General features: G+C 43.5%; 1 protein-coding gene and 1 long non-coding RNA gene across 2 annotated transcripts in view; both read left to right on the plus strand.

The window, feature by feature from the left end:
• The window catches only part of LOC142771806 (uncharacterized), a 578,925-nt gene that overhangs the window by 476,240 nt on the left and 88,721 nt on the right, over positions 1 to 13,964 (plus strand). The window lies entirely within an intron of this gene.
• Positions 2,583 to 13,964, plus strand: part of LOC119165057 (uncharacterized) — a 53,492-nt gene continuing 42,110 nt past the window's right edge. Inside the window, exons 1-2 of the mRNA XM_075873677.1 lie at positions 2,583 to 2,755; positions 6,903 to 6,950. Coding sequence (XP_075729792.1) covers positions 2,726 to 2,755; positions 6,903 to 6,950 — 78 coding nt within the window. The 5' untranslated portion in view covers positions 2,583 to 2,725. The remainder of the gene's footprint in view (positions 2,756 to 6,902; positions 6,951 to 13,964) is intronic.

Here is a 13,964-nt window from a genome sequence, read left to right on the forward strand (position 1 = left end):
TCACAGCATATCCACGGAGTGGATATGCTGTGTGTGTGTTTTTTTTTTTTTTTTTTGCTGTTTCCTTCTTTTGAGCGGCGTTGTTGATACTGTGCTTTTTGCTATTTTTCACTCTACGTTTTGTTTTTACCGGACGGTTAATACAGAAGTTATGGTATACACTACTTTACCAGCGGCTTTTGTTACCGCTTTATTGGGCTGTCTGTCTTGGCGTTTCCTATCTTTAACTGAACAAACACTGCTGCTCTAGATCAATTAAAGTGATTGGGTCATGAACTTAATGATTCACGTAGCAATATGCAAAAAAGGGACAACATTCGTTGAACAGCCCAAGGTTGTGGCAACCATGTGTCATACGTAAAATTATCTAGAGCGGGTCAGAGAAAGATGAATAGCCATTTTCATGCATCTACAGCTAGGTAGACAGGTGGGCAACCTGAAAGCAATCCAGGTTTGTAAAACTCGGCGGGGACAGGACGGAGCACAGGACAACGCAGTACGAGCTCTGTAAAACAACTGAAGTGTATCTCAATGAAAAACGAATGCAACGGAAACCAACCCTACGCATGCTCAGGAATTCAAGGTTACGTGAAACAAATTATTCGGCATGCGTACCTCGCAATTCTGCACTGCAACAGACGGTTAATATATGCTTAAGCAAACTTCAGTTGTTAGCGCTCGTACTATGTCCTTCTGGTTTGAGCTCCGTCCTATCCACGCTGATTTTTACATACTTCTACCTTATCTATCTATCTATCTATCTATCTATCTATCTATCTATCTATCTATCTATCTATCTATCTATCTATCTATCTATCTGTCTACCTATCTATCTATCTATCTATCTATCTATCTATCTATCTAAAGAACACTCAGCACAGTTCTCGTTGTCCAGCCGTCTCTGTCTTGAGACTTGACCCTTCCAAATATTCCAGCAATTTGAAGACGTTAATGCTTTTTCTCTTCGACTCTCCCTCAGCGGCGACAATCGCGCTCCTCGCCGACAGAAAACACCCGCCACTTCCCGCCGGGCTCCAGTTGCAGCGCCTCATCGGCTCAGATAACCGAGCTCTTCCAACGTATACCCCCCCCCCCCCCCTTGCCACCAGGATTGCCCAGACTCGCTTTAGGCGGGATCAACAAGATGGCGGTTCTTGCGTCTGACTGTCGTCGCCTTCGTTTTGGAGAAAGGCAGTTGAGGGCGCGACAGATTGCTGCACCACCGTGCAACACACGAGACCACGTGACTCAACCAAAGAACACCCCCATTCCATCCCACCGACTTGCACACACATTGGCCGTCCGTCTTAATCGGTACAGTATGAGTGTCGCGTCTCGAATGAGAGCTCTTTGCTGCTGCGTTTGCAGGCACGTATATAATGAGTCTGATAAGTAATCGTGATCGTCGAGGCCATAACGATGAACTAGTTAACTGGTGCATCGTACTAAACAGTTGTGAACTTTGAGAAACTAGGAAAAGACAACACGAGAGAAGGAAAACAAGAGAACGGATATATTTAGATTGCACTTTATCTTTTGTGTGTCTTGAAGCATGCTTTCCTTTCCCTAATATCACGTGGTTCACAATCGTTCCAGTCGTTGTGACTCGATGTCACTTTTTGTTGATGCCTGAAATCTGTTTTGAATGACCGCATCTGGACTTCCTCCACGCAGTATATACCACTTTAACAAAAATATTGCGAGTATTCTAACCCACAAAAATTTTTCTACCTTTATGCTATGCGGTATCCTATTGCATTTGCTTTGAGATTCGACTCCCTTTGCGTCTTTGCATTATTTTCCCCTTCGGTCAATGACTGATGTTCTCAAGTGTTAATGTAAAATGTAGTTCAGTTTCCTGCATTTTCGTCCAGTTTACATCGTTGCACAACAAGAACGACATTCTCTCATCAGCCAAGGAGCGAATACAACTCGGAGCATCGTTCTTTGTGCGCTTCGTACCTCAGCATCGCCTGCGAAGCTCACGTATCACTGATTATTTTTGGCAAGCGACCAGCATGAGGGCGAGAAAATTAGAAAATTGGAAGCAATAAAGCCTTCATCTGCGAGTAAGAGCTCGTGTTGTATCGTCCTTCGTAATTTCAAAATGCTTGTAATTTCAGAGTATGAATTGGTACCAACAAGCTGGCCAATACGTTTTGCTTCAGTTCAAACGTTATACGCGACACTATTGCTCCCCCACCCCCTTTTTTCCTTGTATCTTACGCTCAATCTGAAGTTCGTTCTCTCACAGCAAAAAAGAAGAGAACGCAGCCGCTTTACTGCGAGATGCAGCAAAGACCGTTAAAGATAGGCACTCTCTGATAACGTTAAAATCATCACGGGACTGCAAACGCCCTCTATGAAGGCGGCCACACGAGCTTCAAACAGCGTTGGTGCTGCTGCTCGCAAGAGATCGAGTGCTGTGCGTGGCGCCCGCACCAAAGCGTCGCAAACACGCTGGGAGCTGCCTGTCATTCGAGACGTCGCATGCTTGAGTAACGAAAGGTCACTGCTGCTTCGGGGCATTAGGGTCACGTGGGTCGAGACAACGATGACGTCACGCTCCTGACAAGACTCCAAGGGGAAAGGAGATCGGAACGCGTGGTCCGCTGTCTGAGCACGCATGCATCAACTTGAAGGTGGTCGACTGTGAAACCAGATCCATATCGAAACTTTGCTTTGCGCTTCAGAAGAGGTGACTTTCGTAGGAGCAAACGACATCATGGCCAGCAACAGGCGTGTCTGTGTTTTGGTAAGTGCCATGCTGGAAGTTCATTCAATTTATTTGATCAAGCTATTGCGAGTTATGTATGAATGCCTGCAAGTATAGAACTAATAGTTGCGCGAGATGGTGCGTATGCATTATTAAGAAAACGGCGAGCGCTTTTGGTGATAACCCAAGAAAAGACTTCGTGTACTGAAATGCTTTTTGCCTGTCGGTTGTTTTTTTTTTTCTGTCGCGCCGTTTTGTAAACGATGAACGCGTGCCTTTCGGGGAATTTTTCTTATTTCACTGATAATTCCTGTACTCAGTGACTGGAACGCAACACCATTCTACTTTTCAGTATAACCGCTATGATTGTTTTCTAGCAATAACCACGTCATGTAATTGCAAAGGTGACCACTAGCGATAACACTGGCTCTGATTTAGGTGGTAGAATGAATAATACACTGTTAAGGCACAGACTGTAGACGTTGGTCACGAAAGTACATGCATTGTTCCACCCGAAATTATCACGTTTCGATCCGTGAGTATGAGTGTTGGGCAGTTAGGCAAGATGGGAGATAAGGCTGTGCATCCTTGCGCTGAAATGTTGCTGTATTTGTTATTCACAGCTTGCGTTGTTGTCGGCAGTGAATCTTTATTGTATTCGATTTGATTAGGTTTTTACAGGACGTTGTTTTGCTGAGTAAGATCTTGTACACGCAAGCGCAGCTGTATGTTTCCGATACCATAGCTGCCAAACACAAGGAATATTGGCCCCTCTCAGATTCAGTGTTTTCCTAATTATATACAAAACTGGTTTTTGGAGGAAGTTGGAATTGCTTTCATAATCGTTCTAACAAGCTGACGCATTTCTTTCGTTTCACAGATCATCTCATTATGTATGCCTTAGCGGTAAAAGTTATCTCGTGTTCGTTTTCTTTTCGTTTTGCTGTCTTGCTACTTTGCAGCGCGCGCACCTTGCTGCATCGTTTTTACAAGAGTGTGTAGCATCGCCCCTTAAAAAGCTCGTTCAGAAGGCTACAAAACATGCCGTGCATTGAATATATCAATATCAAATGGCCCGTTTCATATGTATTCAACGACAGAGCTTGCTTGTCATTACTGACCCTATATATAATGCATGGCTGCTCACACCTAATGGGTATTGGGTCGTCGCAGTTTATCTTTTCCCTCACGGCACATGTATAACCCAATAGACTACCGGCGTATATGCCTAAATGAAATTCCCTCGCCGCGACGTTCTATCAGCAGCACTTAGATCACTTATGAGTGATCACGTGGCAAAAGAAATAAGTTATTGTCGCAATCAAAATACCGGGGCATATCGATCAATAAGTTTCTACTCAAAAGTAACTAGTTACACCTTGCAGGTAACAACTTAGCTTCCGATTTTTTTTTATCTTCAAATCACAAAATGCAATAAAAGTTTGAAGCAACGTAGCTCCGCCTTTCTTTCTGCTAAAGATGAGCAGTTCAGCTCATCATGTGGCAGCCAATAAATCTGCTGATGGAGTGGTAAGCATGTAAACTTTCCTGCCTTTCATTCCGCCTTTCCTGGTTTACCGAATAGTTCCGCACTCTCGAAAAATTGTGTTTATGCTACAATGAGTTCGTGTAGGGGATCTTATACTATCGGTTGTAATACGAAACTTCTTATCGTTAGCAGTATCAATAGTTTCTTCTACCATCGATAGTTCAGTAGTCACTCAACAATATAGATAGTACCACTGATAGCACTGCATCACTACTTCATGTGTTTCGTGCGATAATGAACGTGTATTGTTGACGTAATTTAGCCGGTTTCAGCACGTGTCCTAGCCATACTCATGTTTTCACCAAGCAATGTCACGTTTGGTAAAAGTAACAACTTTTACTTGAACCAGTTTTGATCCTTATTTGTGTTCTAAGCGGTGAAAAGGCTTCTTTACTCTCTGCTCCTGACTGACACACAGCAACAAAACTTTACGGACCATGATACTAGCGAAAAAAAAAAACATGTTGGATTACTGATCAAAATACTGATGGCCTCTATTGAATGTTTCAGGCTGTTGCACCTTTTGAGACGTACACTGTTGTTACAATAAATTTGAAGCACTATGCATTAACTGAGAAGAGATTGTGTTGGTAGTGGGTCCCGTGTTCGGGGAGCATCTGGGTCACATATCTATCTATCTATCTATCTATCTATCTATCTATCTATCTATCTATCTATCTATCTATCTATCTATCTATCTATCTATCTATCTATCTATCTATCTATCTATCTATCTATCTATCTATCTATCTATCTATCTATCTATCTATCTGTCTGTCTGTCTGTCTGTCTGTCTGTCTGTCTGTCTGTCTGTACCTGGGCGCTTTCGTGGTCCCCTCCTTAACATGGTATTGATAAAACTGGCATAGGAGGTACGACAAACATGACTGTTTAGTCATGACATGAATATTGCGAAAATCCTGGCATGCACGTCATCGAAACCTTCACTCCTGTCACGCGGGTCACACACACGTATACCACGGACCGTGGTATGCGCCACACGTAATTCACTGCTCATATATGCCCCGCAATGGCGACAGCAGACATTGATAATTTAAATAGGCGAGCGTCCAGAAAATGCTGCATCAGCGGTGCTTGCCCGACAAATGTAAGGAATGAAAATCAGGATCCAAGCAGAAACCAAGCCGATCCATTCTGCGTGGAAATCAAGCCATCTACTCCCAAGCCATGCTAGGTCTTGAAACGTTTTAGAAAAAAAGCATGTCGTTGTAACGTCCATTGAGGTTGCCACGCGAGTTACCTAACAATAAAACAATGTAATAGAGATTTCTGTATGCGTTTCTATGATATAGACGTGATGTCAGGTTAACATCAAATATGGTGCCAGTGTTGGCTCCGCTTTGATAAGAGTCACATGAATATTACATTTGTACTCCGTTTCAGGCGTCGTACGACCCCCAGATCAATTCATAAACGTACGCTGCACATGATATTCAAAACGTTGCACTGTAGCGTGCGATAATCTGAATATCATACGTAGAATTTGTTAGTGTATTGCTCTGGAGCCGAGCAACACAAAAGGAAAATACACCACTTCGTGTTATTCCTTTGAATAAGACAGACGTGTACGTCCTAACAGGAATGCTGATGTCGGACCATCATTGATCATTTAATAGCCTGCGTAGTCAGCGTTCATGGTAAGCGCACGATGTTCATAGAGCTATACTCTACTATAAAAATGAATAAATATATGAAAACGTCAGTCCACCTAATAAAGCTTGACTCAAAGCCTAAATATGCGGCACAGAAATCTACTCGCTGACTGCTTCGCGTGAAACTAGTTCCCAAAATGCGTGGGATCTGCTGAATGTTCTTTTTTATAATGCCGAATGACTCAGAAGGGCATATACGCATATCTGAAATATAGATCTAGGTTTTTGACTTCACAAGACACCAAGAGGACTCTCTACGACAGCAAGCATTTCGATGTTCACTTCTCGTCTGGTTCCCTATAGTTCTCCTGTCGTGCCCAGTTCATCGTTTTGGATTGCCCGAGAAGTTGTTATCTCGGTACAACAGACCTTACCGTATCATACGAAAGGTAACGGACGTTATCTATGAGCTTGTTACAGTTTCCAAGACTAACCCGCCTGCTAACGTCTCCCAGTGACGTAGTCCGCGTCAGTAGGTTTTTTGAAACCATACCGCCCTCCTTTTGAGAACCAGTACACCAAGGCGGCGCTTTTACAGCCTGGGGAAGGAGGGGGGGGGGGGGGGGGGGCGGGTAATGCTACGTAGCTAGCGCATCAAGAGTGAAACATTCAGCGTACAGAAGACGACGAAGAAGATTGGCTTGCCCGCTGTGCTCCGTTTTGATCGATATCAATACAATCTCAAATACTCACGTCTCGTCTCATTTTACGTAACAATCTCTGCTTCACAGACGCTCTTGCACCGACAGATCGCTAAAACGCTATTTGAGTTGCTGAAATCGATCGAAGAAAATGCACATTGACGAGAAAATATATATATATATATATATATATATATATATATATATATATATATATATATATATATATATATATATATATATATATATATATTAAGCGATAGGTCATACTAGTTAAAGCGAAGTGTTCAGATAACTTGATTGATTCGGCTTTCTGTTTTCAGTTCTGCTTCCTCGTGGCCTCTGCAGTGACATATGCTCGGCGTCCTCAAGTAAGTGATCAACCAGAACATTACTTCCTTTCAGAAACAAAAAAAAAGTGGAGCACCTGTTTGTCAATTTTGCTTGATTGTATGTTTTTATGAGTGACGCTACAGAATCCTCAATCCTCCACCTCATGAACAAAGTACAGTCAAACCTCGGTATACAAAATGCCATCAGGACCATCAATTAGCTCGTTATATCCGATATTCATTGTAACGGTCTGATAATGGAACGACTATGGTGTTTTGGTAATCCGGCTTGCTCAAGGGTCCTTTAGACACATAATGGCATGCACTGCCTAGAATGAAGTTTTGGAGTTTCCACGCAACGAGAGGGCCCTTTTCAAAGCAGCTTCAATCATGATTTGTTTCTGCAAGTAGGCTCTCTCTCCACTGGCAATGTCTGCGGCAGCCACACTGATACCGCCATTCTGGCTGCAACCATTTAAACGAAAACGTTAAAGTCAAAGCCACATTTTTACAAAATGTGATTCTGAATTTTCTTTCAATATAGTCACACGTGGAGGAGGCAGAGAATGACGACGAGGTGCTGAGAGGAACTAACTTGGCATGCGCTAGTGTTGCACGTATTTGCTTCTAATTATACCCCGTGTTCATAGTTCCTTCTTTCTAAGGTTTATTTTGCTTTCATCCTATCTTTAGAGATTTGAACCTTTATACGCGAACCAAATATTTCTTCATTACAGGCAGTATGGCAGCGGCTATCACATGTTTAGTTTGATTGATTGATTTGTGGGGTTTAACGTCCCAAAACCACCATATGATTATGAGAGACGCCGTAGTGGAGGGCTCCGGAAATTTTGACCACCTGGGGTTCTTTAACGTGCACCCAAATCTGAGCACACGGGCCTCGGCATTTCCGCCTCCATCGGAAATGCAGCCGCCGCAGCCGGGATATGAACCCGCGACCTGCGGGTCAGCAGCCGAGTACCTTAGCCACTAGACCACCGCGGCGGGGGTCACATGTTTAGTTTCTTTATAAAAATAACGAATGTTACCGAAATTACGCATGCCCATGCATTGTTCGTGTTAAGTTTGCTATAACCAACTATTTGATATATCAGCGTTCGTTATAATGAGGTTCGACTATATTTCGCAACACAGCCTTTCTAAAACTTCAGTGCAGCATCAAGTTCATTGTCCTGACGGATACGCAAGCGGCGCCGTGTTTGCCAGGGACAGATTGAGATTTACGTGATTTCTGTATTGGGGGGGGGGGGGGGGGCATTTTCTTGCTTAGGTGTCTCTACTTCGTTCTTTGTTTTGTCCTTGCGCCGGATAACTTGTTCTTTACGATAGTATTTTTGGCCCGACATTGTTGATCGTGGATAGCTATGTCACTCCCATTCATTCTTCATTTTCACTTTGTGTTTTGTATGGGGCGCGTCACAGTGGCTCATCACAGCTTCATGAGATGTCACAAGCATCGCGGTGTACTGGTCGTAGCATCCAGATTCGTGGCTGATGGTAGCAAGGGGGGCTGCAAGAGAGGCCCTTGCCTGCTCCTCTTTCCCTCAGAACACCACAGATATAACCCCCCCCCCCCCCCATGCAAGATGGTTTTGCACTTTCTAAAACAAAATCCTGACCTCCATGCCAGATTTTTTTCCCCACTATTCTAGCACTGACTACAAGTCAACGCCGAGTTCAACATGTCAGTTTTTCTTAATGTTTACTAAAGAGGAACTATGGCTCTGTGATTGTTGGAATGGCGGCTAGTAAATGCATTCGCCTAGTCTTCATGTTGGATGTTTGGAACCCACGTATGGTGCTGTTTAAGGCTGTGTTTTGGCTTTTTAACGCGAAAGCGTTAAAGAGCTCGTTTCGCTGAAATTACGGCGTCGGCGTCGTTGGTTGTGAGCGAAAAACTATCATATTATGCATGATGGAAAGATAGAGAATTATGCATACAAATGACAAAAAATTCTGGGTCCGAGCGGGCATTGAACCCGCGTCGTTAGCGTGTGGCAATCGGGTGTCCAACCCCATGCACGGCCATGCCTCTGCTTGCGAATGCAGTTAAAGAAAACTTCCTCTGCTTGGAAATGCAGTGAAAGTAACACATGCTTTACAAACACGGGCGTCCTGTTTACATGCTTTCCAATACAACCCGAAATTTTGCCATAGTAATGCGTGGTATAAGCGTTCACTGCCATCCAGCGTTAGAACATGTGATTATCGTTATGACTTTGTGGCCTAAAGCTGGTCACCCCCTACAAAGGCACACACTCCACTGCACCTCTTCCATTTAAGGCCACGTAGTGGGTGTATAGCAAGTCCGAAACGGTTTCATGCACTGAGTACTCCAAAGTACCCACTACGAACCGGATATCGCTATCGTATTCAACTCTTAAAGGCGAAGCTTTAGGGTCCCTCCAATTTTGTTTTGGGTAGAATATTTGCTCAGCGCTGTCGTGAGCTCGCTGCTTTAAAGCTGATTAATTGATTGATATGTGGGGTTTAACGTCCCAAAACCACCATATGATTATGAGAGACACCGTAGTGAAAGGCTCCGGAAATTTCGACCACCTGGGGTTCTTTAACGTGCGCCCAAATCTGAGCACACGGGGCTACACCATTTACGCCTCCATCGGAAATGCAGCCGCCGCAGCCGGGTTTTGATGCCGCGACCTGCGGGTCAGCAGCCGAGTAGCTCAGCCACTAGAGCACCGCGGCGGGGCTGCTTTAAAGCTTTGGTGAGGTTGGACAGCTCATCTTTATTAATTACCAGCTTTAAACGCAAAATAGCCGTATGGAACCAAAGGACGAAATTGCGGCAAACACATAGGCTACAAATCATTCCCGTGCTGACTGAAGTGCCATGTTTTGCAATAGCGATAGGCACTTGCACCAGATTTCCTTCTAGTGTATCATTATGAAACTCAGTTGTTCAACAGGCACGCGTGTTTTAATTCAGCGCACGTGCACTTGCTTTTTTTGTGTGTGTGTCATACTGACTTTCTACCCTGCTGACGCACAACGAAACTTCGCAGGCTTTCACTAAGCCCTGAGTCATTCACGAAATGCGACCGATATATGTAACTGTATCTATGTCTTTTCCTTCTCTTTAAGCACTCAAACGAGAAGCCTCTTTTTAACGTAAACTTTCAGTGTAAGCAATTGGCTCCTCTTGAGCAAGACTTTTACTTCAGCGAGTAGATGCATGCTAATATCGGTAGAAGCACTGCGTAAGAAAAGTTAGGACGAAGAAAAAATGGTACACCGTACGACTACGCTACTTAAAACTTAAAGATTTTTTTTTCGTTTTGCACCAACCGCTCTTTTTCCAGCGCCTTCGTAATAAATACTGCCAAATCAAAACCATCAAGTAAGTATTTTGCCTTGTCATTGAAAGTTAGCACGTGCACTTGATTAACACCGTGGGCGCGCAAATTTCACACTGAAGTGATAGGGAAACAAGTGAAAGCTCATACACCCAGACCTTAACGAGCATATTAACGAGCAACATTCGAAAAAAAAAAAAAAACTCCAATCAAATCCTCTTGCATGAAAGGGCCAGCTGCTGATCCGCGAATTGCGGGATCGAATCCCGGCTGCAGCTGCTGCATATCCGATGGAGGCGGGATTGTTGTAGGCCCGTGTGCTCAGATTTGGGTGCACGTTAAAGAACCACAGGGGGTCGAAATTTCCGGAGCCCTCCACTACGGTGCCTCTCATAATCATATGGTGGCTTTGGGACGTTAAACCCCACATATATCAATAATGTCTGAAAGGGTCCTTGAAAAACCTCTGAAGATACAAAGAGCATGTGGGTTATCTTCTCCTGGCTTCTATGCTCTTTGCCTCACATTTAGTGGTGCCAGCTGTCATTTCCCGAGACGTCATGAAGAAATATGATCCCAATTGCTCCATACGTGAGAGATATCAATAGTGAATTGTCTGTAACAGTTTAAGAAAGAAATGTGTCCTTTGTCACTCATGTTATGCTTCTGAGAGTCACGCGTGCAACACTCCCTTTAGACAGGCACCTTGACTGTCTTTAGGAGAGTCAATCGTTGACTCTCCTTTGGAGAACTGGGCTTCGAATGACTCACCTTAAAAGAGCCAAGATGCCTCTTCAAACGAAGTGCCACACATGTGACTCTCGTCTACGAGAGAAGAGTCAAAGTTTTCTGGCCATGCGATCGTTATGCGAGTCCCCGCTTCTCTTCGTTTAGGGCGTTTTCGAAAGTGCAAGCGCCAATAACAACCTACAGCCAAATAGCTCGAAATCCTAATATCCTCGACGCCGACAATGTCAGCGTGCTTTGTGAAGAGATGAATGGAGAGGTGGAGACGGCGTCTGTAGACACACGGTAATGGATGCGAGAAAGAAAGCACTCTCATCTTTGAACTCTGAGTGCTTTAGAGGCCCTTTATAGGGTCGGACTTTTATATAACGAAATTCGCACTAGTGAGGTGTACCTCAGCTGACGACGAGATGAAGTTATCAGTAAGGTTATACTGAGTGTCATTACAGGCAAAAGTATTGGTGTGTACATTATGTATAAGCGCATCCGTATTCTCATTCGCCTCCAGCTTTTTCTTAAACCGGGCCGTTGAAGTTTCCGTACAACAATATTCCAAACTCAAAAAGAAAAATAAGTTCGGTGAGGTCGTTCGAGGGAAGAATAGCTCTAGAAAGAATGAATTTTACGCGCGAACTGAAACCAGAAGGGGAAAAAAATATGCCAATTAGTGCACTACACCATAAAGCTACCACCGCGCTCCCTGCGGGAGCAGTGGGGCACACTGTGCCAGCCTCGTAAGCCGATTGGCTTGTAGAGGCCTCTCAATATGATGAAGACGCTATCATTTCAGCGAAGGCTAAGGCCGAGGATTATTAAGAGACTGCATTATGTATCAGAGAGAAAGGAGGTTAGTAAAAAAAAAGAATGAAAAGTCTTCAGCTCCGCGATATCTGCCAAAATAGCGACGCTCAAAAGTGGCAGGAAATTGAGGCTTCTATAATCGACCCGAAGTCGAATAGAAAAACAAAAAGTCAGCAGAAACTTTATACGTAAAAGAAAGGCAGGAACTAGAATATCGTCTGCGCGATAGAAAGTCGTTAGGAGAGAGCTGTTAATCTAAGACGTCTTTAATTAATAACGCTCCTGCCCATCTATCGAAGTCAATGCCCTTTACCTCCCCTTCTTTCTCTTTCTCTTTTTCTCACTTTCTCTCTCTCCACCATCGAGTGGAGAACTTTCGTTTCTTCAGGCCACACTTGCTTTGTTCATTCACAACCACTGTTCACTGTGATTGCGTGCCGTAACTATTGAAAGCCAGTTATGTGCATGTAGATTATAGCAAAGGTGCACGACATGCGTATGATAAAGTCTCATTTCCCTTGCGCTTCTGATTGAAAAGACTGTGCTCGTTTAAGTTTTAAAGTTCGAAATAGGTTCGTGCGCAGATAGCAAAGCGTCGTGAGGTGGTTAAGGTTAAGAAAGACGATTCCGCTTTACAGTACAAAAAACTGAAGCCATGCGCTCACAAGGCACATGAAAGCAATTCGCTATTTGAATAAATTTTGTAATCTTTGAAAAAAAAAAGGTACTTTTGTACCCAATCGCGTTATATAGCAGTAAGTGGCTGTTTGAGAAGAGCCGCCGTTTTTTTTTTTTTATTTCTGTGTACTTGTTTGAGGATTTGGTAACTGAATAACACTGAGATTTTCAGGTTGCTTAAAAAAAGTTTGTATTTTAACTGACCTAACTAGTCTGTAACTAAGTATGTAAAGTTTAAAATTTATTTATTACGGTTCAGATATTAAGAGTCAATGCCCATTTGTTATACGCTGCCTGTTTAGGGTCGGCCTAGCATTTGCTTTGTGTTTTTATTTTGCATAGTGATGTTACGTAACATTGTGCTGTTACTGGAAACAGCGATTTCCTCGGTGATTAGACGCTTATCGAAGCGGGTGGCGCACTGTCTTGCTTTTCGCAACTTTAGGTATAAACCAGTGCGACTAAATCTGCACGTTATTCGAGTTGCTTATATTATTCCAGACTTTGTTAGTTTATTTTACACATGTTTGGAGCAGCGTTACAGCGTTGTTTTATGCCTTTTTTTTCATTGTGTCGTCATGCTACACGAGACAATGTATGGAGGAGAAACCGAATACCCTAAGTGTCTGAATACAAAGCTCAGTAGCTAGTTACACTCTATAATACTTGATGGCAACAGCCTGCTGCAGACTTGCTAAAGCTAAAAGGGTATCTGTACTGTACTTTATTGTTTTTACGTTTTGTGTTGAAGACAGAATAGAAGACATACCATCTTAACTATCCAACATACAGTGGAAAGGGCAGAAATTTTTAAAACAGATTTTTTTATCTGAGGGGGCCAGGTTACATTGCTCTGTGTATGCAATGGCGAAATAAATTGGGGGGGGGGGGGAGTGGCTAGGGCGTGTTGCGCATTTCCTGGCTATGTCACTGGCGTTCTTTGATCTTCAAGTGGTGTGATGCTGCTGCCAATAAAAAAAAAAACTGGCGCCAAAAAAAAAAAGCGATGTGGGGACATTCGCGACACCAATTACTGAACGCGTTGACAATGACTCTGTCGGCAGAAGTGGAAAACTAGAACCGTACGCAGTTTTTGCAGGTTGAATTAGGTTTTCTTTAACGGTAACTAGATTACCGTAATGGTCTGTTTAGAGCTCGCAAACTGACGAATAAAATATTATTACCACATTATTTGAAGCTGTTTTCCTTTTTTTTTTTGCCGCTCTGAAAAGCAACTGAAGTCGAACCGGAAACTTGGTGTATTCCAGCAACAGTGACAAGCCTGCGTTGTGAGACGAACTGTAGGGGTACCATTCGTGCCAAACGTGCTAGTGAAACGAACGTGAGACGTGTGTCGCAGAACGAGGCGAGGTCCTTGCTGTTTGTCAGCTCTGTTCAGGTGTTCTCATTTGCGTATACGCGACATGACAGCCAACACGGGTACCTTGGAGAAGCGTAACTTGGGGAGAAAGTCCTTAACGTAGACGCCCTG

The sequence above is a fragment of the Rhipicephalus microplus genome, chromosome 9 (assembly GCF_043290135.1).
Source record: "Rhipicephalus microplus isolate Deutch F79 chromosome 9, USDA_Rmic, whole genome shotgun sequence".
Taxonomy (NCBI): domain Eukaryota; kingdom Metazoa; phylum Arthropoda; class Arachnida; order Ixodida; family Ixodidae; genus Rhipicephalus; species Rhipicephalus microplus.